Here is a 26,385-nt window from a genome sequence, read left to right on the forward strand (position 1 = left end):
CATAGAATCACCAAGGTGGAAGAGACCTCCAAGATCACCTAGTCCAACTGTCCACCTACCACCAATATTTTCCCACTAAACCATGTCCCTCAGTGCAACATCTAAACATTTCTTAAACACTTCCAGTGATGGTGATTCAACTACCTTCATGGGAAGCCTGTTCTAGTGCTTGACCACTCTTTCAGAGATAAATTTTTCGTAATATCCAACTTGAACCTCCCCTTGGTGCAACTTGAGGCCATTCCCTCTAGTCCTATCACTAGTTACACTGGAGAAGTGTCAGATTGCCACCTTGCCACAACCTCCTTTCAGGTAGCTATAAAGAAAGATAAGGTCTTCCTTGAGCCTCCTCTTCTCCAGACAGAACAGTCCCAGTTCCATCAGCCAGTCTTTGTAAGACTTGTGCTTATTATTTTATTGATGACTTGTATCAAATTAATCTGCCAGAACTGTATTTGGTAAATTAATTCCTAAGGTTCTGTGTGTCCGTAATGCTTTTCATGTGTCCCATCTTTTAGTAATGCTCTTTGAATGTGATACTCTGTTTACTTGATATTTAACAATCAGGTCGCTTGATAAAGGTGTTTTTAAAAAAGAACAAAACAAATATGGTATTAGGAAACTGGACAGTTATTCCAGTATTTCTGTTATCAATCCTAACATGCTGGACAGTAAATTAAATATATAAGTAAAACAGTTCATTTCCTAAAGAGTTTATAGTTTTACTATTTTTTTTTCTTTTTTTCTTTTATTTTAAAAGCAAGATCTTTGCTGGAACGATTTTAAGAAAATTCACTAATTAAAATAGGGTTTAATTTAGAAATCTGTTCCATGCTGATCTGTATCTCTCCCCCTAAATGCATGCAATGCTGTGAACAAAAATATGTTTAAGCGGAGAGAAAATAAACTACTCCTTAAAAATGGCTGAACAGTGTTTTGTAATGAGTTTAAAAAGTTACTTTGGGCACTCTGTTTTCTTTGGAGGTTTGGGATCAGTTGTGCGCTTACAATATCGTTCTCTTTTTTTGCTTCTTTTTTTAAGCTCACCAAAATCAATCTTGAGGCACAGAAAGTGGAACAGGAATTAAGAGATGAACTGTCAAATAGTGTAAGTAAGGCAGTGAGTGATGCAGACAGACGACAAATCATGGACCTAGAGAAGCGTGAGATGGAGCTCAAGATTGAAGTATCAAAGTAAGTGCTGAGGTAACAAATACATAATGCAGTGTTTGGATTTGTGCAAAAAAAACCAAAACAACTGTACTGGCTCAAATACTTGCATATAACACTTTTCAATGTTTGATTTTTTTTTTTCACTCATTGTGATTTGAACAAGGAATTAAATGCTGGCCTGGATAGATAATCGTAAGTGTGTCCTAAAATATTCATTGCTAGCATGTTTAAACAAATTAGTAAGGTTTTTTCCTGTTTCTGTGCCACAACCATCCACAACAAATAACATAATCCTGCTATATCCCTAAATTAGCAAAGTCTGTGGATATGTGCAGTGATTCTGATGCTGAAAATGGGGCATTAGACTTGGGGAAGCAGAGAATGGAATAGAAAATGAATCCTGTTGCGCATTTACATCTTGAACTGGGAGAGACAGAGAAGGAGAGACGTACTTCAAGGAAAAAGCATGACTTTGTTTTCTTTGAGAAGATAACTGGTAGGAAACTTACAGGAAAAGTCCATCATAAAAGGTGAGAAGCAATACAAAAGAATTTTTCTAACAAAATTGCTGAGCAGTAAAGAAGAGTGCTGAAAAGAAAAAAAAAACTTCAAATATTTGATATGAAGGTACAAAATAAGTATATTTTCTTAGCATGTTCAGTGTAGAAAAGCTTAACAAGTTATTAGGTAGTTTGAAGCAACACAATGCTCTTGTTTTTCCTGTAAGGTTGAGAGAACTGTCTGATATTGCAAAAATGCAAGTTGAAGCTCTAGAGGCACGGCAGCAATGCAAAGACAAGGAAGTGGAATCTCTTAGAATGCAAGTTTTAGACTATCAGGTACAGCAATATTAATGTTTATTATAATTTTTTTTTTCTCGGGGCAGGGAAGAAATGAAATAAATTTACAGTAAATGAGGAACCTATAAAAGTATTTCAGAAGGATCTTACCAAACCAATCCTTTGTTCATACCCTTTCAGTAATTTTGTGTACTTACTTTCATAATTATGTATATATTTTTTTCCATTTCTAGTTGTACAGCTAAAAAAAAAAAAAGATCTTGAGCTTATTTCTATTTATTTAGATATATTCCTATATAATTAATAAGGGTCAATTTTTAAACAGAAAATCAAGAATGTTGGTAGTGGTTTTTTTTTATGTTTTTATTTTTATGAGACAGGCTTTGACTTGTGAAGCTGAAGATAAAGCTTGTTATCTTGTTCAGTTACTAGCTAAAACACTTTCTGGGATTGTCTCCATCTTCTAGAATGGTTTCAATCCCTGGATATAACACTTCTGCTGGCTTTTATGTTATTATATTTGGTATGGTTGGGTTTGCTTTTCTTCCCTACTCCCTGGTATTTTGGAAGGAAACAGTTTTTCAGCTTGGTATCTGAAAAGGTCTACTTCAAACATATAGCTGTATTAATAAGATTTTGGAAAAATAAGAAGTTCTTTTTAGAGACTTGTATCTGTGGAATAAAAATCACGCAATATATAAAATACAAAAGGTAATAGCTGCAGTAATACACTGCATTAACATACTTGAAGATAATTTTGATCTATAATTTTGTTCTTAGGCACAGTCTGATGAAAAAGCAGTTATCGCAAAACTGCATCAGCGTATCATAGCCCTTCAAGACAGTGAATCCATTGCTATAGGCAAGTTGGAGACTCTAAAATTGAAACTAAAGAAGGTGGAAATCCACAGTCTACATTTAGAGCAGAAACTTGATGACAGAGAGCATGCCTTATATTTTGCCCGACTGGAAGGAAGGAATAGAGCAAAACATCTACAACAGACAGTTCAGTCTTTGCGGAGACAGTTTAGTGGGGCTCTACCTTTAGCACAACAAGAAAAATTCTCAAGGACAATGATTCAGCTACAGAGTGACAAACTGAAAATCCTAGAAGAAGTCCAGCATGCCCAGCAGGACCGTCGAAATGCAGAAAACAGAGCACTGGAAGTGGAGTTGAAGCTGAAAAGTTTGGAAGAATTATTAACTGCATTGAAGGATACGAGAGGAGCTCAAAAGGTTTGCCTTCTTACAGCTTTGAATAGTAATCCGAATCTAATTTAGCAATTATGCTAAATTTCATTTCAGTGTGTTTCCTGAACCTCTGTTTAATGTAGAGCTTCAAGATCTCAAAATGTACTGTGTCAGAATAAGACAGCTGTCATTATTGCTTTTCCTATTTTAAAAAAGTAGCAATATGATTAGTTATTTGCTGTGTAAAAGTCAGTGCAGTCAGAGTTACTAATTTTCTTTTTCTAATGAAGTGGCATAGGAAATAGGGTCTTACAGTTGCATTAAATTGCATTAAATTCAATTAAATTATGAATTAAATTAAATTATGCACTAAATTAAATACAGAGTAATATTCTGAAATTCTGTTACTTGAGCTTGTACTGAAATCTTTGCTACAAATTCCCAGCTTCTAAATAGATCCAAGGGAAGTATGCTCAGAAATGTTATTATACCCATATAATTCTACTTAGCCACATTTTGCTATTGTAAAAATACTGCTTTGCAATTTGAATAAGGCATTCTCACTTCTCTTCCAAATCCCTGCGTAGTTGGTTAGATCATTTGAAAATTATTTAGAGAGAGGTCTTTGTCAGCATGGGTGAAACATTTTGCCTATCCAATTGTCTTCTGTGCTTTTCATAATTCTTTTTGCAGTTCATAATCTTATCATGCTGCCTCATTCAAAGGAAGAAACTTAAAAAGGCAGAATATTTCCCTTGCTTAGATAAGTGCTGCCTTTCCTCAAAGCTGGAGTGTAACTGCATCTAGGTGGCTTGTAGGCTTGGTAGATGATAATACTGTTTATCTTTCATTATTAGGTAATAGAATGGCATATGAAGATGGAGGAACTCCATCTGCAGGAACTTAAACTCAATCGAGAATTAGTCAAGCAAAAGGAAGAGATGAAGTATTTGCAAAACATAATTTCAGAGTATGAATGCACAATCAATAATTTGGAAGAAGAAGTTGTGCAGCAGAACAAGGTATGCATTTCTGCATTCTACTAGAAAAACAGAATATTCTTTAAGTTATTTTGAAGTGATTCTTGGTAGTAAGATTTGTAACAGATGTTTGTATCATGGTTCTGTAATACTTTTTAATAGCAAATGGGCTATTAGAATAGCACTTTATCTTTTTTTTTCTGTTTAAGTTGGTTATAAATTCTCCATTGCCTTTAATAAATAAAATGCTTTTATCAAACATTTGTTACAGTTTCATGAAGAAAGGCAAATGGCATGGGACCAGAGGGAATTAGAATTGCAGCGCCAATTAGACGTATATGATCAGCAACAGAATGAAATACTTAGTACTGCTCTGAAGGTACACGCACTGAATTAACTACAAGCAAACTAAAAAGCACTTTTCAGAGCTGTTGTATAATATGAATACAAATTTTTCTGTACAGTGTGAAGAGGCAGCAGGATCGGTTCCAGACCCTAGTTTGCCCCTCCCACAACAACTTGAGCTGGCTTTGAGGAAGATTCAGGAGCATGTTGGAGTAATTGTGGAAACAAGGGCAACCTGCAAATCACTAGAGGAGGTAATTAAACCATAACATACCATATAAAGGATAATGGTTATATTTCTATGTTATTGTATTGTATTGTACTGTATTTCTGTATTATATTTCTCTAACAAATACCTTTTATGAATGTCCATCAAATGTGTTGATTCCCTTAGAAATATTTTAACTCGGAAAAAATGTAGATAATATATTTATTTGTAGTTACATAGTTCTTTCAGTAGGGACAGATTATTGGGGAACATTTTTAATTAGTTTAGATTATGTCTTTACTAGGGTAGGATGTTCTTGTACAACATTCAGTTTACTAGTCTCAAAAACACCACATTAGTTTTGATAATACAAATAATAATAATATAATGCAACAAATGGTTGCATAAGTATGTAAGCAGAAAATACCCTGGGACTTTCTTGATCTAATAGTAATTCCATACAGCCAAAATTAAATACAGAAAGCCTTTTGATTGTAAACCCATTTAGACAAATCTTGTTAGATTTTTTAAAATGTAAGCTCTTTTTTTGCAGCACTTGAGTTCTGTGAATGCAATAATTGCTTTCTGTTGTAGAAATTAAAAGAAAAGGAAGCTGCTCTGTGGAAAGCTGAACAAAATGTTTTATCCAAGGACAAAATTATAAATGAACTTAGACTTCGGTTACCTTCAATGTCAGAAAAAGAGAAAATAATAGCTGAATTATGCAAAAAAGAAGATGATCCAGAGTACCATCATGCAATAAAAATTGCTCATCAAACTATTGCAAATATGCAAGTACGATTAAATCAGAAGGAGGAAATGTTAAAAAAATACCAAGATCTGCTTGCGAAAGCAAGAGAGGTATTTATGTCTTGCATAAACTTTTTTTCCATTTGTAAGGTTTTCGTTCTCACTAGTAGTGGAAAAAGAACTTTTTTTGTCTCAGAAGAGAATACAGTTACTTGTTTTGTTTCTTTCTTTTTCTGTAGAAACTTCATGTATAATTTATCAACTTCTTTAAATAATAGGTTTGCTTAGTCAAGAGGTTTATGCATATGGTATATGTCTAGGAATTAAATTAGTATGAAAGGAAGATAATAAAAATTTGCTGTGAGAAGTGGACTCTTATTCCAGAGGCTTTTCAAGTATTTGCAACAGTGATCTGTGGACTGCATCTTGTAGTAAATTTGGAAGGTATATGAAAGAAAAGCATTTATGGAAAACATACTTCTTAAATATGCTGGCATTTAAAATATACTTGTAAAGTATAAACCTTGTGTTAAAGCATATTATCGTGTTCTTAAAGCAAATCCTATAACTTCCAGATTCTTAAAGAGTATTTTACATTAATAAACCTTGTGTTTAGGAGATATTTCAAGACTAAAGATACATCTGTTTATTGTGTTTGGATCAGAAGCACATATCTGAAGCATCATTGCTTAGTTAACGTATATAGTTATTTTATCTGAGAAAGATCAAGTGCTAGGATAGGAAATAAAACAGAAGGTGCAGTCTTAAGAATGAACCTACTATGCTCTGTCTGCTAGTAGACATTCAACCTATAGGATCACATTAAAGTTTGTCTAAAGTAAGCAGCCCTGGAAACTATATAGTATGAATATCACTACACATAGAGAGACACAGTTGGCAAGGAGCACAAACAGCTTTTGGTGTTTGCTTTCTTGCTCCTGTTCTTTTGCAGTACACTACTTACAATTTATTTTAAAACTGCAGTAGTCCATTTTTTTCTAGTAATAAGTGCTGAGAAGAGGGGGAAAAAAAAGGTATGGTCATTAACAAGATGAGAAGTCTTGTGAAAAACAGAAGAACTGGAGGAAAAATTGAGGTACAATACTGAGCAATAACTGAAGAATCTATGTGGAGGGTACTTCAGTTCCATGTGCTTCAGTAGAATGACATTTTTATTTTTAACTAACAGAAACAAGAGGAAATGGCAAAGAAACACGAAGAAGACATCAGAGTTCTACACCAGAAGTTAGATTTGTGTACTGAGAATTCTCTTAATAAATTGAAACAGACTGCTTTGGTGAGCTATGTGTATCTGTGGGATTAGTGAAGTTGTTCCTATATTTTGAAACTGGTTACTCAAAAGAACAGTTTTATAGTCAAAATTAAGTAATAATGATGATGAAAAATAAATAGATGGTCAATACAGAAAGAACTTCAGAAATTCTTGAATTTGACATTGATGAATTAGAGGACAAGTGTAAAACACAAAGTTTCTGCTTTAGACTATAACATCATTGTTCTTATTCTAATCTATAGACTTAAAGGGGAAGAAGGGAGGCTTATTTTTTCTTTATTCTTTTCAGTCAGTTGCATTAATTCCATTTCAATGTAGATTTTCCTTTGATAATTGATGATAAGGTGACAGCCATATGTAATTGGTTATTCTGTAGATTTTTCTACCTGCAAAGTTCTTTTCAAAGTAGCATAGGAATTGTATCTCAGTAGATAAACATGCTAGATACTAATGTTTGGTTAGAACTGAATTTAAAATGCATCACTAACCTTTAATTTAAAGCGTAAGATGTTTATCACACACATTTATTCTGTTTTACAGGAGTTAATGGAAGATCCTTCTTTATCACTTAACAGCAACAAACATTTCCTCCGTTTAGCTGAAATGGAGCAAACTGTAGTAGAACAGGACAATTCTCTTGCTTCACTTGTTGGTAAATTAAAGAAAACATCATCTGATTTGGAGAAACAAAAACAGATTACTATGATGAAAATCAAAGAGTTTGAGACTATCAGAACCCAGTAAGTTTTTAGACTGTCAACATTAAGTCACTGTTGGTCACTATGCATTGCTGTTACTGAAGTGGAATTGAGCGTATTTTAGCTGATATTTGGGTTTAGCTGAAAAAAAAATGTAAGAGTTATGGTTGGTAAATGTAAACTATTTTTGCTTTAAAAATCTTCATTAAGGCTGATATTGAAAAATGTGGCTTGAGAAAATGTATTTCAGTTATAAACTTTGTGCCATCCAATCAAAAACAAAGCATTTAATTAGTCTTGATATGAGAGTTGTCTTTAAGCTATTGTGATACTTACCTTGCACTCTCTACCACTCATTTGAACTTGCTGCCTGACAAGTTTAAATACATGAAAATTTAAGACTTCTTAAAAAGAAAAAAGGTTGGTGGTTTTCTTAGCAGTCAAGGACAGGAATTAAGCTAGAACATTGTTCTAGATTGATCTGTCAATTGTTCTTGAATAATTAAGTGGAGACACTTAGCTAAGATGGCCTTTTTCCTATTTTTATTTTTTTTTTTTTTAACCATTTCTTTACTCATGAGATGGTAGGACACTGGAACAGGTTGCCCAGAGGGTGGATGTCCATCTCCAGATGCATGAAAAGCCAGACTGGCTGGGGCCTTGAGCAACCTGACCCAGTGAGAGGTGTCCCTACCCATGACAAGTGGGTTGGAAATAGATGAGCTTGGATCTGCCATTCAACCCAGCCCATTCTGTGTTTGTACAATAATTTGTTTTGACAACACAAAATACAACATTGTTGTTTTATTTGGAGTTTGCTAGCTAATAATTCAGCAGTGTGCCCTATTAATGCTTATTTTACATTAGGCTTCAGGAAAAGCACACAGTTGATGTGGAACTACTGAAAGATGAAGCAAATGGATTGAAGAAAGTGTTATCTCACATGGAGAAGGAATTAGCCAATGTAAAAGCTGAACTAGAGGCTCAAAAAGAAGCAAATAAGAGAGCACCTACAGCAATAATGAAGAGCCTAGTGGAACAGCTGAAGAACCAGTTAACCCTAAAAGAGAAGCAGCAGAAAGTCAGTCAACAAAAATTACATATCTAGGTCTTAAATAAAAATTAATGCTTGAAGTGGCTTAATATTTAAGAATTTTATGTATGCTACAGCAAGAGATGAAAAATCATTGCATAATTTAACATAAAATACAGTTGCATTTTGTTATTTTCTGATGTTAATATTAGCAGCTTCTTCTGGTATTAGAACTTGCATTTTTTATTTTCAGGCTTTGAGTAAAGCACTTTTGGTACTTCGAGCAGAAATGACTGCTAATGCTGAACAGCAGATAATTTCTGCAGCATCACAAAAAGAGGCATATATGAACGTTCAGGAGATAGTTGACAGAGAAACAAAGAGGCTCATGGTGAGTACAAGGTAATATCTTTGTATTGTATTATTATGTATCTGGTATATCTTGATGGGTTTTTTTATGGTTTTTTTTTTTTTTTTTTTTCCCTCTAGACTCAGATAGAGGAACTAAATAATCAGATTTCAAAACTTACAGATAACCTTAAACTAAGTAAAAACAGGGAGAGTGCTTTGTTAGATGAAAGGGATGAACTGAACCAAGAACTTCAGAGGAAACAAAAGGCACTTAATAAAATGATGAGAGAAAAAAATGAAATCGAAATGGAAAATGAAGAACTGAAGAAACGGACCAGGAGGTTAACCAGTGGTATTCAGGTAGAAGACTTTTTTAAAACTGTATTTCATCTTGGTCACACTTTTATACTAGATGGGCTGGCTTGATGGAGGATGAACTACCTTTGACAGGCATTGAGACCAACACTCAGTTTAAAACTGTATGATTGCTATCAGCTGGGTTACACATAAGCTGTTAGTTTTTCTTGCTGGAAGTATGTCTCAAATACATCGAACAGGCTAAAAATTACTTTTTCTTTGTAACAAATTTAAGACTCTGAAGAGATGAATTGCCACTTTGAAAGCTGCTACGGATGGCTAGCTTGAATTTTGTGATCTTCCTGTTTGCCCTTGCTTCTCTGTTCGGAAGTATAACTGTCTCAACTTTGTTTTTGAAATCAACTACTTACTACTGAATTAAGTTTAGAATGCATTTGTTGAATTAATTGTTGAATTAATTGTTGAAGTAAACATAATTTTTGAAGTATCATTTAGGTTGTAAGCTACTTCTACCAATTGGAATTCAAAACTTTATTTTTGGTGGAGAGAAAAATACTTAGGTAGTGGTCACTAAACTTTAAGTTGAGAGTTTGTAATTTTCCAGAACAGAGCTGGTGAGCAAAATCTGGTTGATGAACTTCAGAAGAAAGTTAAGAAATTGGAAAATGAACTTGAGAAGAAGTGTGAAGAAATAGAAAAAAAAAGTATAAAAGAAGACAAGGTATGTGATAAATACAAATACTGTGGCTTTGAAAGATATCATCCTAAAGGTAGGAAGTTCAGCTTTTTCCTCTGCCTCCTAAAACAACCGTGAACCAGCCAAAATTGATCAAATCAAAAGCAGTTTTATGTCAGTCACTTTTTTGTATTCCCCGCGGAATACAAACAGTAACAAAAGTAACAACAGTTACTGTTTGTTGCTTAGTACAAGGTGCTTGTATTTTAATGCTTTCCTACCCTTTTTTTTGTAGAATTGAAAGTCCACAGGTTGTAGAAAACTAAGATTTTATAGGTAGCAGTGAAATTGATTAAGTAAGTGAAGTTAAATGCTCATTTACAAAATCAGTGCAGTGATAAAAATGTGAAGTACTTGAAGAGCAAAAAGTGGGAAGTGATTATGTATCTGTAAGTGGTTATTCCTCACAAAAGCAGTTTCCACTTCCAGGAAGTTATGATGTTCTGGAGATGTGTTCATTTTACAATTGTTTGTTTTTCTGCTTGTTATTTTTCCATTTCAGTAACTAAATACTGGCTTGTCACAGTAATCATTCATACTCTTTATGATATTAAGTATGATTTCAAGACTAAAGTTATGCTTCCAGTTAGTTTGAGATTTTTTATATACTTACTGCTTAGTGTTTAAAGACATTTTTCACAAACTTTTTTTTTTCCTTTTTCCCAAGAATTTACTTTCTGTCTTTTAATAACTGTAACTTTAGCGTGAAGACAGGACAGAAAGTACAGGGATGAAATGAAGGAAAGAAAACATCCAGCAACACAATAAAACAGTTGTTTACAGAATGATTTTTCAGTAGTCATTTGTGATCACATTCATACAGGTCTTAATTGATGTATGTTTTATAAGCACTTAATTTTAACTGTAAGAAAGTATAGTAAGAAATTACAGAAATGGACAGCTTTGCAGCAGGAGCGTAAAACCTCCTGGTGAGCTGCAAGGAAAAGGATAGCTATCCTGAAAATTGGCATAGAAAAGCCCTTCTTTTTCTTTAATTTTACAAACTTCTTTACAAACCTGTAATTTAAATTTAAAGGATATATTTCACAAGCATGTCTAATTTTTTTTTTTAATCTGTCACTTTATTTTTCTTTTAAGTGAACATTAAAATGTGAAGATGAATTTGATAATATAACATTAAATTGCATCAGCCTTTTATGCCAGTTACTGCAGCAAGTTTAGAGTATCCAGCTTGGACTGATTTTTATTAATTATGGTTTGATGTTTCAAATTTTAAAATGTAAAATATGCTGTGCATGGTTTTCCAATGTGTTTGTTTCCTTTAAGAAAACAGTTTGAAAAGAAATACATAATTTGTGTATGCGCTTCACAGACCTCGAAAGAGGAAATAATCAGATGGGAAGAAAGTAAAAAATGGCAAATCAGAATGGAAGGGATGCGGAATAAACTTAAAGAAAAGGAAAAGGAAACCGATACGTTAGCTAAACAGTTAACTACACTGAAGGAACTTTATTCCAAGTGAGTTGTTTTTCATACATTCTTCTACAAAGTGATGGCATAGGAGAAATCCAAATATTTTTGCCACATAATCATACCAGTTCATTACAAGATGGATGCCTACATTTGATATTGCTATTGAGATTAAAATAATTGTTTAATTTCCAGGCAGCAGGCCACTCCTTTAGTATCCTTTCACTTGCAGAAAAAAAACACAAAGTTTCTTTTCTTCTACACCTATAGAATTAACTGTCTATGAATAAAACTCATTTATGTGCCTTATTATGCTTCTTGTATGTGGTGTTCTGTTGTTTCCCTGAAACAAGTAAAAGTTTCAGCGAAACGCACTGAATCTTACCTCAGTGTTACTGAATCAGACTATTAGAGTGGGTGGTGTGCCACTGTTGTGTTATGCTACTGCAGTACTGACGGTTCTAGCATGATCAGACGAACTTTTTTTAAACAAAATGTAACAAAAAAACCAACCACATTTGTATGGCTTCCATGAAAGTTAAGTTTACTTCAGTACAGTAATGGCAGGATTGCAGTGATGATGGTTGGTGATGACCTCCAAATGATGATGGTAGTTGTAACTGTTAGATTGTTGATTGGAATTGCTTCAAAATGGCATTTGTCTGAGGTTAGAGAAAATCTCTCAGGAATTTAAGACAAAACACAGGCAAGAACAACAAATGGCTTGTGACTAGAGTGCTGTTAACTTCACAGTTGCTATTTTTTCCAATATTTGTGATTTATTTATTTATTTATTTATGTAAAGCTGTCACTATTTGTATGGTAACTTTAACTAAAGAAAAGAGTGGTGCAGTACAGTGACAAAATAAATTACAAGATTTCAGGTAGGAAATAAATTTTCTCCCGAAGAAAGCAAGTCAGCAAATGCAAATAAAGTTTTAGCTTCTATTTTATTGCATCTTGCAGGACTGAAAAAGAGAAAAGTACTCTTCAGAAGAAACTGAAAAATACTGGTGTTACTGTTGACCGTGTTGTTGGAGTAAGAGTTTCGGAGTCTGAAAAAGAACTGGATGAACTAAGGAAACGGAATTTAAATTTAGAAAATGAAGTTGCTCACATGAGGTGAGAGGCATTTCAAGAAAATCTGTAAAAAATATGAAATCATAGTATCATAGAATTGCTCAGGTTGGAAAAGACCTCATAGATCATGGAGTCTAAACACAGTGTAACCATACTACCCTACCTCTAACAACCCTCTGCTAAATCATGTCCCTGAGCACCACATCCAAATGGATTTTAAACACATGCAGGGATGGTGACTCAACCACCTCCCCGGGGAGCCTATTGCAGTGCTTAACAACACTTTCTTAAAGAAGTTTTTCTCATCAAAATGAGAAAAGATCTGTGTAAAGATCCATTAGTTCTGTGATACAAATAGCAAAAAAAAAAAAAAAAAAGGAAAAGAAAAGGAAAAAACAAACCAAAACAACACAAAAAAACCGACCAGGTTGCAAGAGTTCTATGAGTCTGTGAGGAACAAACTTAAAGTTTCCAGGGAGCAATTGTGCATGTACAGAGATTATACAACATTGTTTCATTATTTTAAAAGTGAAACAGTTTAAAAATATATGACTCCTTTTAAGTGAAGTTGTAATAATTTCAAGTTGATGAAAGATTCTGGAACTTAGATGTTGTAGTTATGGAGTCTGTTCCTAATCATCATATCCATTATTGCAGTGCATAGTGTACCTCAGTAATAGAAGGTTAACACATCTTAAAAGAGCAGATTCCTTTTCCCAAAATAGGTACTTTTGATTCATGGAGATTGGCTGAAGTAGTGTATATGGATAACATTGATTTAGTATGACTAGTCCATTAAAATTAGAAGTTTCAGTCCAGTAGTCCAGAAGCCAGAAGCTCACATTTGTTTTACATGAAGGTATGCTGTTCTGTATTAATAGCCATTTTTTATTTTGGCTTGATTCATTTTTGGATGTAGAACACAGCAAGCAATTCCACGGGATTCTGTTGTAGAAGAATTACATTTAAAAAATCAATACCTTCAGGAAAAGCTTCATGAATTGCAGAGACAGTGTTCAAGAGAGACACACTCTAGGCCCTCGGTAAGTTAATAATATGACTCTATCACCACTGCACCTACTTAACAAAAATATTTATTATCTGTTACTATTCTGTATCATTTGGGAAATTTTATTTCAAATAATCATTGTTCAAAAACAGAATATGAAATTTCTTGTATAGAAAAAAAGAACTAGTTTCTGAGTTCTGCTAAAATGGTAGAAGCTGAAATACTCCATTTCCTATAATGGAGAAATAAGGGATATATATTGTCAAAAATGTGAGTCTGCAACTGAGTGACTACTTTATTCACCATGTTGATTGAAAAATGCAGCGCGCAGAGTTTGAGGAGATTTTTAGCTGCATTTGTTACATTGGATGTGGTTTGTTCTGCTTTGATTTGTACAAAGTTAACTGTATTGTGAATACTGAGTTACTACATTTTCTTAATTCTTCAGGACATAGATTCAACAGTACAGTCTGTTTCTTTATTTCTTCTTTTGTTTTACTGTCTTCTGCTTTTCTTGCATGCTTCATTCTGTCCTCAACTTGAATTAGAGTGCATATTATCAAACTGAACTGAACAAGTCTCTTCCTGTCAGTGTCAATAAAAAGAAGCATTTGAATTACCTTCCAAAGAAATCTGTTTCAAAAAGGGATGAAATCAAACATGAGACTAATCTTAGCACTTCTGATAACAATGAAATAGATGAGGAAGCAAGCATACAAAGTTCCTTTGTGCATAATGAAAGCCATGAGGCTACCAGGGATGCAGGCACAGAAGTCAGTCCTGAGCAGCAGCGTCCTGAAGATAATGAAAAGTGCGAAAACGCAGATATTTCTCGGGAAGGATTGAAAAGCAACAGTACAGCTGAAGATGGTGAAGAGAATTGCAGTAATAAAGAAGAAGATGTAGCCCAGCCTGAGAATAGAAAAACTAATGAGGAATTTGAAGAGGAGGACAGAAAGCAAGAAATATGCAAGCAATCAAATGCTGATGAAGAAGAAAGTGTAGAAGAGCTTTATCCTGACAGAAGGAGCTGCAATCACTTTTATTTGGGAGAACCTTCTAATCAAGTTAATGATGATGAAGGACAAAAAATCAAAGAAATGAATCAACACACCGCAGAGAATAAATGTGAAACTTACCTAAGTGATACAGAGGGAGTTGAAACAACCCCAAAACCCTGTGAAATGCCTGAGGTTGGATACTGTAGCAATCCTCTTGCATTTTTTCTGTAGAAGTGACTTAGAATAGTTTTGAATGGTCTGCAGTGATATTAAAGTCATTACCAAATGGTTCATAAAAACAAATCTTACACTTTCACAATTCATTTGTATGTCAGCTCACAGCTAAGTTGTCAGTTCTATAGTTCTGATGCAAAAAGCTTACAAATAATCATAATGATGCATGCAGCCCAATGATCATTCTTTAGAGACTTATAGTGTGATATTACATACCTTTAGAAAAAATGTCCTATACTGAAACAGTACTTTTTTCATATTATCTTAACAGTGCATTAATGGTTCACATGGTTAATTCCATAATTACATAAATAAAACCTACAGATTATTGTATCATCAAAAGGATTTCATCTTCACTAATATTAGCTAATAATTTTTCATATACCTACACTTGCAATTGGCATGCAAAATACTTTTTATGTTTTAGCCTTGTGGGTAAAGTCTTAAAATACAGGAACTTATTTGTTCAGTGATCTATTTGACCTCATTTAAATTCTTATGCTATATGAAGTATTTAATAAACATATCAGAATATGTTCTTAAAATTAGATTTTGTTCCCAGGTAGTGTCACAGCAGTTTACTATACTCAGCATCTTTTGTGTCTTTTAGAAAAGACAAAAGTTCATTTGTAACCAATAGTTTGATAGTTAATTGTCGCTTGGCAGGGTTTTTTTATGAGTTTATGCTCGTTTGTAAGCTTTTTGTAAAGGCTAATCAAGTTTAGAAAATATAAGAAAAATAGTTAGAATCTCAGAATCATATAATCATTAAGGTTGGAAAGGACCTGTAAGATCACCTAGTCCAAATGTCAGTGCATTGTCACCATGCCCCACTAAACCATGTCCCTAAGACAAAATAGGTTAGATCTTGGTCGTTGGTGATACAACTCTGATCAGTTATATGCCACAAAATGTCTGTGATGAAAAAATTCCAAAAAAGATGGTAAACATTTTGTTTTGATTTTTTTTTCTGTGCAAACTACTAATCATCTGTTGCTGTTATCAGCTACAACTGGTGCAGCGAATAGTGTCCTATGATTTAATAATAATTATTTTTTCCTGTTTTCTGAAGACCTCAGGAGTAGGATCAGATGATCAATATCGAAGAGAACAAGAGGTTCTAAAGGAAAATCTAAGATTATCGTCTGAAAACGTTGAGCTAAGATTCCAGCTAGAGCAAGCCAACAGAGATTTGCCAAGACTAAAGGTAAGATCTCTTTGCCATTTGTCCCCTTTAACCTGGCACAGGTTAGTGGATTTTGTACAAAGAAACTGATGTTTGTATATTTTCTGTGTTCCTCATATTCTTATGTAAGATAAAAGAAAGCTTGGTAGAAATTATTAAAAATTTCACTGTAATGGGAAATTTTTATTTTTTTTTAATAAAACCAACTGTAACTTTGTTTCTTAATCTCAGACCTATATCTAAATAAATAAGTTCCTTATTACTTTGTTTTATTAGGACCAAGTAAGTGACTTAAAAGAAATGTGTGAACTTCTCAAAAAGGAGAAAGTCGATGTTGAAAGAAAACTAAGCAGTGTTAGAGGGGTGAGTACTGCAACAACATTTTTCATCACAGTTACGTTATATGAAAAAATATTTTATTTAAGGTAAATTATTTTGAATGAATTGAAAGCAAACAGTGAATGTTCTTGTTTATTTTACCGTTGAAGTGTTACAACAAATTAATAAAATTCAGTCATTAGGACCATTAGAATGAATAGAGCTACTATATTAAATATTTGCAGTATTGAAGCTTTGTTTTGTCATTTGCATTAAACCTGTTTTCAGAATCATGTTTGTACCAAAAAGAGGAGTTACAGCCTTTGTAATAAAAACTACATTTATAAAAGCTTTTTTTATTTGATGCAGATGTTAATGTAACTTGTTAGTGAAGGTGTTTTACTATGCAAGACTACACAAGTTTTATGTTAGCCATTGTCAGCTGCTTTAATGGAGCAATGTTTGAAAAGTTACAGGAAAAAAGGCTTCAGTAATGCTGAGTGCCTTTCCTTTTGCTGACTTCTCAAATTTATTTGTGTGAAGCAGAATTAAGCAAGTGCCTTGAATTATACAAGGAGAATGAATTCTGCTTTGGGGTACCTGGAAAGAATTGTATCTTAGGCGGTTGTAGCTTTTGGATAAGGCAGTTCAGTCTGTAAAACTGCTTCATTCAAAGATTCTGAGGAGGCAGCAAATTCTGAAACTTCCTTTTCAGACACAAAGATCTGTTAGGGGTTTTTCTCTAGTTCTGCTGTGTACAGCCACAAAGTTTTTAATCTCTTCAGAGCTTTTTGAGAAGAAAGAAGTAATTTTCACTTCCAAAACTTGCCTCGCTGTGTATGTTTATACAGGGCTCCTAAAATCGTCCCCATTTTCTGCTCTACTGTGGTTTCTTACCTCTATGGAGAAGAGGTACTTCTGGCCCCAAAATTGGAAACAGCAGCATTTTTAAATCATTATTGCTGAGGAAGTCCATTGCTGCAAAGAATATAAATAAATTAAGGAATTTGAACACTCTTTTAGTACTTTTCGACCTCATAAATAGAATGAAGAAAAATAGAGAAAATAGTTGTGGATCGCCTTTTTTTTTTTTTTTTTTTTTTTTTTTTATCTTACATATGCTTTAAGCTGTATTTCTTTTGCCACTTTAATTTGTAGAAGTATGGTTGCTTTAAAAAAAATAATAAAAATAAAGCCCTTTTTTAGTCCTTTAAGCTCACAGGTAGGCACTACTTCTTATTTCCCCTTTAGATAGTGTTAGTATTCAAGCAGTTGCACAGTCAGTTGGATCAGGAAACCGCTCTACAAGAAAAACAATTAAAAAAATAAAAAATCAAAATCAACTAAACAAAAAAAACCTAACAGCAAAATAAAACCTACTACTTTGATTTATCTTTATAATGTTTCATTTTATTTTATAAAATACATAAAATTTTGAGATTTAACTGCAGCTTTTTTAGGTAACAAGTTGAGGGAGCTGATAATTTGACTGTGGAGGTGAATGATCTTTTGGAAATTTAAGTATGCAAGAATCTTGAGGATACAAATGACGCTAAACTTTAACAACTTTATAATGAATATGATAAAATGGAAAATATGCCATAAAAATAAGAATTGATGTATCTTAGAAGGTTGTGTTGTATCTTTTCTTTTTCTTCTGCACAGGCTGGCAGAAGTGGAAAGACAGTCCCGGAATTGGAAAAAACTATTGGTTTGATGAAAAAGGTGGTAGAGAGAGTCCAAAGAGAAAATGAAGATCTGAAAAAAGCTCCAGCTGTGGTTTCTAATGAGAAATTACTTGGTCTTGAACAGGAAAATGAGAGGCTAAAGGTACTGATTTATCTTAAGTAGTATATTCAAATAGGAGTTCATATACAAATTAGTAGGAAAATTGAACAGCAAGCCTGTTGTTGATGTTGACTAGTACAAAAGTGGCCAGAACTAAAATTTCATTTTAGCATAAGTACTGCATGATTTATGTAAAGATAATTTGTATGTTAAGATAAATTTAAATATGTGATGAAATGTTCAGTCTGCAGTCTGTACTGTACTGTAACTGTCAGTTATATTCAGTGACTGTAAGTGTGCTTCAAAAAAGGAAATTTGAAGTAATGCAAGTATGTTTTAACAAACTATTTACTATTCAGTCTGAAATGAAAAAAATGAAACTTGATCTTGGGAGCCAGCTGAGTATGCATTACGAATCTAAAACCAAAGGAATGGAAAAAGTCATTACTGAAAATGAGAGGCTACGTAAAGAGCTGAAAAAGGTATGATCATTGCAGTGATTATTTATATTATGATTATATATGATGATATTTATTTATATATGATCTGATTTATGATAATTTATTTCCATTAGCTACTTGTTGTGCTATGTATCTTTTTTCTTTTTAAAATGGTCAATGTGATGGATATTTTTCTAAGAATTGCTATTGCCATTACAGAACTTTTAATTTCATGTGGAGGGGATACATCTAAGAAACAGGCTGAGACAGAATTTGGAAGCTAGTGGTCTGATACATGTATCTATGATACATGTCAGCTCTGTCTCACCACATTTTTAGGTAATGCAGTGCTACATATAAGGTTAAGTATCATGCAACTTTTTTTTTTTATTGAACAACAGGAAGCTGACAGTGGAGAGAAGCTACGAATAGCAAAGAACAATTTGGAGATATTAAATGAGAAATTAACTGTACAGCTGAAGGAAGCCATTAAGAGGCTAAATTTGGCTGAAAACACAGGCTCTCAGCTTGATGAAACTGACAGGAAAATCTGGAAATCGGTTGCTGTAGCAAGGTATGGATTAAAATTATTCTTCAGTTCTCAAATATTATCAAAAAATACATATTTATATTTTCATAATTTTTCTTTCCTCAGACAGTGCTTATTGTCTGACTCTATTAGTCTGTAGAATCAGTACAAAAATTCACCAGAGATCTACTATCCTTAAGCGCTGGCCTTGTTAGCTGGTTCTGTAGAGAAGATGTGTTCTCCCTTCTTCAGATCACCTTTAGACTCCAGGATAGCTTTGACAGAGGAACAATTTTGTGTTCCTTGCTTCTTAAACATACTGAATGTGTATTCAGCATTTTTGCTGAACATAAAAAACACAGACTTTAGTATCTTAGCAAAAGGATATCAATATGAGTGGTGGGGGGGGGGGGAGGGAAGATAGAGGCCCGGAACCTTCATTTTCCTAGTTGCATTTGTATATCTACATTTAACCATGTGGCTGTGCAGAGGTTGTTTGTAAGCCCACTGGGATTTCTGTGTTCTTTGGGACAAGTACACGTAGGTGTTCTGAAGGCCCTGAAATGTAGTCAGCCTGGTAGTCCTGTTATTTGTAGTAGAAGGGAAAACTGGATCATGTTTTCCAATGTAAAAAGAAGTGTGGAATCACCCTTTCCTAGCTTTGTAGATAAAATTCAAACTTTGAAAATCATCATAAAAAATTACTGTTGGTAATAATAGTGAATATCTACAACTCTTTACTAATCGCTCTTATCTACCCATTGTTCAGAAACTGAGGTACTACTTACATCACAGTGTGGCACACACTAAACAAAGCAGTTTTATGACACCAATTTCTGCTCTGCAAGTTAGACATGCATTATTATTTTATTGCTCCTTCTGAAGATAGTTCCGATGCTTTTTCTATGACAAGCTACTTATACAGACTGGAGATCTTAACTCAGCAGACAGAGCAACTTTTAATGGCATTCATTTCTTTGATAGAAGCAAGTTGCTTTGAACTGTTTTGTTTGCTTACAGCAGTTAGTGAGCAATCACCCCCAAAAGCATTGCCAGTCCAAAAACATTACTGTTAACACCTGCTTTCACGAATGAGCTGCATGCAAAGATAATATTCACGTGTCTCACTTGCATGTTTAATGATGAACAGATTGATACAGAATACTGATATAAGATACATGTGAAAATGGAGAATGAATTTTATCCCTCTTTGAGAGAAAAGTTCTTAATTGGGTATCACCTCCTGTACTTGGCACATCAAAGAATAAGAAATTGAAATAGTGTGTATGCAAGTGGGAGAAAGAAACAGCATCTATCCTGCAGAGGCAGGGAACAGAGCAGGTTTTTGTGGAAAAATACTTAGCCCTGGGCTTCTACATGATGTCATAGTAAGTTCAGGCTGCAAAAATACCTTCAGTGTTTACAAACAGAGATAGATAAACTTTTTGCAGATACTTTCTAGCTCTGGCAGCAACCTTGTAAGGGCAGAAAATTAACCATACAAGAGAGACATCTGTCTGATTTCAGACAAGGTCAGCTTGTTGTTGAACTTCAGTCTCTCTAGCCTTGTATTCCTGTAGGATCCCTTGGCAGAATTGTAGAGCTTCTCTGACACATAGCTGAACCATTTCACTTCACTGAGACTTTAGAAAGCTGTTCCTTTATTTTCTCCTTCTGCCTAACTACATAGTGAGGTAAAATGTCTACATGCAAGGTCAGATGACTGTTATATTTAGTGCGAGGAAGAGGGGAACGCTGGCTGCCAGCCACAGGAGGAAGAAGAATGTGTGTTGAAGGTGTAGACCCTTAACGCCTTACGTTACCAGCTTAATGTTTGAATAAAGTTTCTCTTTTAATTATTCACCTTTTTGAAAAACATTTGTACTAACTTCTTTTTAGTTGATGTACGTAGTTGTGTACAGTAATGTCTGTATGTATACACACATGCATGAGAGCTGCTCTAAAGTAATGCCTCCTATTTCATTATGTTGACTCAAGACACCGGTGGCAAACAGTGTTGGTATGGAAGTAGAAACTGAACCTTCTGGCCCATAGTCTGTTCCATTTTGTTGCCATGAGACGGATGGCAGCAGAGGAACAGCATCTGGTATAGGGAGTGCATATGAAGCAAAGGCATGTAACTGAATTCCTCTGCGTGGAAAAAGTTGCATCCATTCACATTCATCGACACTTGCTGAACATTTCTGGAGACCAAACAGTGGATGTGAGCATAGTGAGGCAATGGGTGGTACATTTTAGCAGTAGTGAAGTGGGTCACCTCTGCTGGTACAGATTTGTACAAGCATACCATGCAGGCTTTTGTTCATCACTGGCAGAAAAAATGCACAGCTAATATTGGTGACTATGTTGAAATATAGTTTTGTAGAGCAGAGTCTCACCTGTCATATAGCATTACTGTTGGAAAGCTCTCTACTTTCCACAGAAATAAACAGGAAGCATTACTTTCAGAGAAACCTATGTATATAAATATAGCATCATGATTAATTATACTTGACCATTTCAAATGGTGTGAATAAAAACTTTTTATTTGGTTTAACATGGTTTAAGATCAACAACATTTTGAAGTAAATAAATAGTACCAACCTAGAAAAGCTCACTGGAGCACTTTATCATGCAGTCCACCTCACCAACATATTTTCCAGAGGTAAATGGTAATAAAAAGTCCTTGGGCATCACCTACATGATCATTGGGATTTTACCATTTGGCATGTAGGAAGAGGTTAGAATCCACATCTGAAAAGCCTCTTCAGCAGGAAGACTGGAATAGATATCTCTAGCGATGTCTTGCAATCAACATTTCCGTATTTCTATACAAATATTTTTATAGCAGGCTCAAAGCAAAATGGATTCCTCCTCAGACTCCAAGACAGAACATCATTTCTCGCAGAACACTTTGTGAACACTTTTTCTGTTCAGTCTGCATCTCCTGCATCTGTATTAAGCTTTCTTTTTTTCTTTGTACTACATTGATTTATTTTCCATTAATTGTTAAATCACAATGAAGACAGACCTGAGAAATGCATCATCCAACTTAATGCAGCAAGAGACATGCATGGTTTAGCAAGAAATAGCCTAATGTATACATGCAGAACCATACAGGATTCCTGTAACTCCTTGTTAGAGTATAAACGTGTAAGGTCAGCAATGGTAGAACATTTGGAAGAACCTTTATTCTAAAATTAAAAAAAATACTAAAATGTTTCATTATGCTTAATTCAGCTCACTTACTTATTAAATAAGATCAGTGATTATTTGAAGGCCTCTGCTCCAAACATATTTTAGGGTGTCTTTTACAACACCTTACCTGCTTTGAGAATATCCTGATTTTTATTTTTTTGTATTTTCTCTTATCTTTTCCTCTTTAAATATTAATAACCATAATAATCGTAATACCAGGATGCATGAAGCAAAGATGAAGGAATTGGAAATGGATATTGCTAAAAAAACCCAAAGCATTATTGACCTTAAACGGCTGCTTCAGGAGGCAACAGAACGTGAACACAATGCTGATAAAAACTTACAGGATCTAAAAGAACAAGTGAGTAAAAATCTAAGCCAGATGAGTCTAAGAATACATTGATTAATTTTAATTTCCTTCTGATGTCCATACTGACAGTTTATTTTTCTCTCTGTTTTTAATTATTTTCAGTTTTAGTTGCCATAATTGTACATTTAAATATTTTCGATGATGAATAAGGATTACCACTTACCAATACATATAGATGCCTTCTCCTTCTTACAGGAAATAGTATTTCTTCATATATTTCTTAAAATCATTCTAGCTTGTTCAGGTTTTTGGGAGACTGACTTTTCCATCCTACAGAGGATTTTTGTGTTTCTTTCCAATATGGCATCGTACTACACAGCCTTTACAATAAGTTCTTACAAATATACTTCACAAATGGAAGAGTTGCTGAATTTGACTAAGGAACACTTGAAAAAAATGGATCAGATTTTGACTTTCAAGTATGCCAGAGATGTAGGCCTATGTCTGTGTACCTGGATTAACCTTAGCTTCCATCTTCTTGTTTATTAAGAAGTGCATGGTTTTCTTCCCTGAACATCTCGCTCTGGCAGTTCTCAGAGTAAAGTGCTGAATACACATAAGTCAGACATTATCTAAACAAGTAAATGTGTTCAATAAATAGAAAAAGGACATGGAATGGAGTTTTGCAAAATAATTAAGCTTTGTTTATGTTTGCTTTTCTCCTTCTGGTTTAAAGTCCGCACTATTAACATGAACAAGCCTCTCCTGAACTGCTGGATCCTGCTTACCAATAGCAAAATTATAAGAGAAAATTATTTTATTATGTGACATTACTCTGAGGCAACACAATTTCAGGTTTGTTTTGTCTCAAATGCAAATGAAGGGATGTGGTCAACGTTCATTCCATTTCAAAGAAACAGAGATCTACTGTCAAAGAGTTAGAACCAAAATCTATACCTAACAGTAGCCTTACGAGAGTTCATAAATGATCACTCTAAAAAAAAAATCTAATTTAAAAGACTTTAAATTTTTGCTCTTGTATCTTCTACTGAAAGGTACATCTACAGGCTAACTCCCTCTCTGCTTCTAGTTTATGACTGCAGATCATTTCTAGTCAGTGTCCATGACAAGTGTACATTAATTTGAGTTTTAATTGCAGTTACTTGCATTTCAAATGACACAAAGAAACTTGAGACACCTATGTATGCAAACATGTCATTACCTTTAGTGTATTATCACTTTCATAAGTATATCTATACATTATTCTGATGTCTCAATTTATGTTCCTAGCATTCTTTTCAAAACTTTTTTTTCCAACCTTCATGAAATATGCAGTGCAGCTTAGCTTTAAGAGGACTGCAGGTAATTAGAAACTTTGAAGAAACTGGTTGTAGGTTACTACTTTTTTTTTCTTCCACCCTTTGTGATCACCTAGTACTTGGTTAAATCATTAGTATATTACTGTCATTTTCTTTCATTTCATTAAACTATGCCAAGGAGAAGTCACTAACTCCATGTGAAATACACTATCTGTGGATACTGCTCTCAAGACTGACTTTGCTTGTTTGTTTAACTTTTCTTTCAAGATTGAGCTTCTCAGCCACCTTCCTGAAGGTGCAAGGACAGAGCAAGGCCTCATCAGGGAGCTTCAGCTTTTAAGGTACTATATTCCTCAGCCAACATATATGAAATGAGAACGATCAACAAAAAGCCACTGCAGTTTTTAATTATGTGTTACTTATTTCAAAACATGTTAATATTTTTAAAATTATTTAAAAATTCTTTTATGTTCCAGATTAACTAATAGCGAATTAAAGGAAGAAAAAGCAGAACTAGTACGCCAGATAGAAGACTATAAGCACCAGATAAACGTGTACACCAGTGAGGGTCCTGCAGCTGGTAATCATTTCCAATATCTGAAATAAAGATTTTTGTGTAGCCTGGGCCTAAAGCTATTTTTACTTAATATGTGTGCAAGATGATAATATAATCCAAATATTTCTGTAGTTCTATTAATGCCAATGTGCCATAAACTGGAGCAAATTAAGGTCCCTGATGTTTGAGAATTTACCTAAGATAGTTATAAAGAAGTATTAGTAAAAGTTACTTTGAGGAAGAGGCTGGAATCTTTGCAAGATTTCCCTTTCTAAGAAGTGAATTTCATGCTTTATAAACCTCAAATAGTGCTTGTAAGACTTCAGTCATTCATTAAAACCCTCCTGCTTACTCCTCTGGCCTTGGGTTCCAGGCTGCCAGAAAACAAGTGTCTATTTCAGGATACCAGCCCTGTGGATGATTTAAGATTAGCAGCTGTCAGAAAAAGCCACAGTAAAAGCAAGGAGTGCTGTAGAGCAGCATACTGCCAAAAGATTAAAAAAAAGAAAAAAAAGAAAAAAAAAAACAACAAAACAAAACCAACACATTCTTGAATCGTGAATATAATTAATAAGATCCTTAAATTCTCTTTTCCAAATTTTCTGTATCAGAGAAACAGCACATGTATTTTTCAGAAACGTGCTAATAGACTGGTCATTTGAATACTGCCTTCAATAACAAGAATTACACACCATTACCTAACTTGTGGAAGAACCAAAGAATAGCCAAGATGATTTGAAATTTTGGTGGCTATTGATCACAACTGAGTTTACACAATGCTTCTCTTTACAGTTGAAACAGCTGAAGTATTATTGTAACAAATTTATTCATGTAATTGATTATACTTACCTGAAATTTCCTATCAAGTCAATAATTTTTGCAGGAAATAGTGAAGTTTCAAAGAAGGATAAAAATGATAACTTAATGACAGAAGTAGCTGACCTCCAGGCACAGCTGAAAGCCTCTGAGTTGGAGAAAGAGCAGCTAAAGGTGAGTTGCAAAGATGATCTTTGGCAAGATAATGAGCACAACTATAGTCAGCTAGAAGAACCTATTTAATATCCCAAATAACACTAAAACAAGTCAATTTCTCACCACTGCGCCTATGAAACTGATTTTGTTAGTGAATTTTCTCTTCCCAAGTAGATTTGTCTGTAGTAGAACATATGTTCTCTGAAGAGAAAGGCAGAAAAGCTGTTGATGACAAGTATTCCCTAAGTTCTGGTTATCCCTTTGTTCTTTGCAATAGGAAGAAACAAAAAAGTTGAGAAAAGAACTGGAAAACTTCAATCCTTCCTTTTTTGAAGAAATTGAAGATCTGAAATACAACTATAATGAAGAATTAAAAAAAAATATTATTTTAGAAGAAAGATTAAAGAAGCTGTCTGAAGAGTTTGGCATGCAAGTGGATAGCCCAGCCAATACTTCCATTGATTAGGCATTTAGTTTCCTCAGCACTGACAAGGAAAATAAATTCTAGGGCAGCTACATCATACTGATTTGTCTGTCATTCCAGGTTAAAAAATAAAATAAAAATACTGAAATTCACAGCTTGCTCAATTGATTAAGTCAATGTATTGTGGTCAATATTTACATACACCAGTCAAAATAAAAACCAGTTTTACCTCCCCCATCTACTCTGCAATATTATTCAGAAAACTAATTGCAGTAATACATGTTTTTAAGGAGAAGTCTGAGTTCTCAACTCTAACCAGAAGTTCAGAAACTCTGAAAGCACCTTACATATGGTAAATTCCAGATCAACAATACTGTAATTTATTGTCTTCCATCTCAACAGTAGACAGTGTTGTGGTCATCTCTGTTCTTACAACGTTAATTATTTTTACCTCAATTATAGAAAATTCAAGAATAAAGAATGGAAAACATTCTTGCAGTATATCAGCCAAACTAGCAGTATTTTTGTAGATAAATGTACAGTTACCATGTGAATTTTTTCATTCTGTATACTTTATACATATAGATGTAAACTTTTGTAGCACAAATAAAAGGCCACTCAAACCACTATGCATTCTTACTTTATTATTTGTGCCATCTTTTTTCAAATACTTAATATGTGCTTCATAAATTTAGATGCAGTCTTAAAATGGG

At 33.9% G+C, this 26,385-nt stretch overlaps 1 protein-coding gene across 1 annotated transcript in view; it reads left to right on the forward strand.

The window, feature by feature from the left end:
• CEP290 (centrosomal protein 290) overlaps positions 1 to 25,714 on the forward strand; it is a gene marked incomplete at both ends in the record, with an annotated part of 48,897 nt that extends 23,183 nt beyond the window's left edge. The window contains 27 exons of the mRNA XM_079549308.1: positions 1,043 to 1,194; positions 1,901 to 2,012; positions 2,754 to 3,209; positions 4,022 to 4,186; positions 4,416 to 4,523; positions 4,609 to 4,743; positions 5,292 to 5,558; positions 6,637 to 6,744; positions 7,282 to 7,481; positions 8,307 to 8,520; positions 8,726 to 8,863; positions 8,962 to 9,183; positions 9,746 to 9,862; positions 11,211 to 11,356; positions 12,275 to 12,430; positions 13,308 to 13,431; positions 13,946 to 14,590; positions 15,705 to 15,839; positions 16,095 to 16,181; positions 17,802 to 17,966; positions 18,284 to 18,406; positions 18,766 to 18,938; positions 22,311 to 22,452; positions 23,988 to 24,061; positions 24,197 to 24,300; positions 25,160 to 25,266; positions 25,526 to 25,714. Coding sequence (XP_079405434.1) covers positions 1,043 to 1,194; positions 1,901 to 2,012; positions 2,754 to 3,209; positions 4,022 to 4,186; positions 4,416 to 4,523; positions 4,609 to 4,743; positions 5,292 to 5,558; positions 6,637 to 6,744; positions 7,282 to 7,481; positions 8,307 to 8,520; positions 8,726 to 8,863; positions 8,962 to 9,183; positions 9,746 to 9,862; positions 11,211 to 11,356; positions 12,275 to 12,430; positions 13,308 to 13,431; positions 13,946 to 14,590; positions 15,705 to 15,839; positions 16,095 to 16,181; positions 17,802 to 17,966; positions 18,284 to 18,406; positions 18,766 to 18,938; positions 22,311 to 22,452; positions 23,988 to 24,061; positions 24,197 to 24,300; positions 25,160 to 25,266; positions 25,526 to 25,714 — 4,764 coding nt within the window. The remainder of the gene's footprint in view (positions 1 to 1,042; positions 1,195 to 1,900; positions 2,013 to 2,753; positions 3,210 to 4,021; positions 4,187 to 4,415; positions 4,524 to 4,608; positions 4,744 to 5,291; positions 5,559 to 6,636; positions 6,745 to 7,281; positions 7,482 to 8,306; positions 8,521 to 8,725; positions 8,864 to 8,961; positions 9,184 to 9,745; positions 9,863 to 11,210; positions 11,357 to 12,274; positions 12,431 to 13,307; positions 13,432 to 13,945; positions 14,591 to 15,704; positions 15,840 to 16,094; positions 16,182 to 17,801; positions 17,967 to 18,283; positions 18,407 to 18,765; positions 18,939 to 22,310; positions 22,453 to 23,987; positions 24,062 to 24,196; positions 24,301 to 25,159; positions 25,267 to 25,525) is intronic.
• Positions 25,715 to 26,385: the final 671 nt, after the last annotated feature.

The sequence above is a fragment of the Tetrao urogallus genome (genome assembly GCF_951394365.1).
Source record: "Tetrao urogallus genome assembly, chromosome: 1".
NCBI lineage: Eukaryota > Metazoa > Chordata > Aves > Galliformes > Phasianidae > Tetrao > Tetrao urogallus.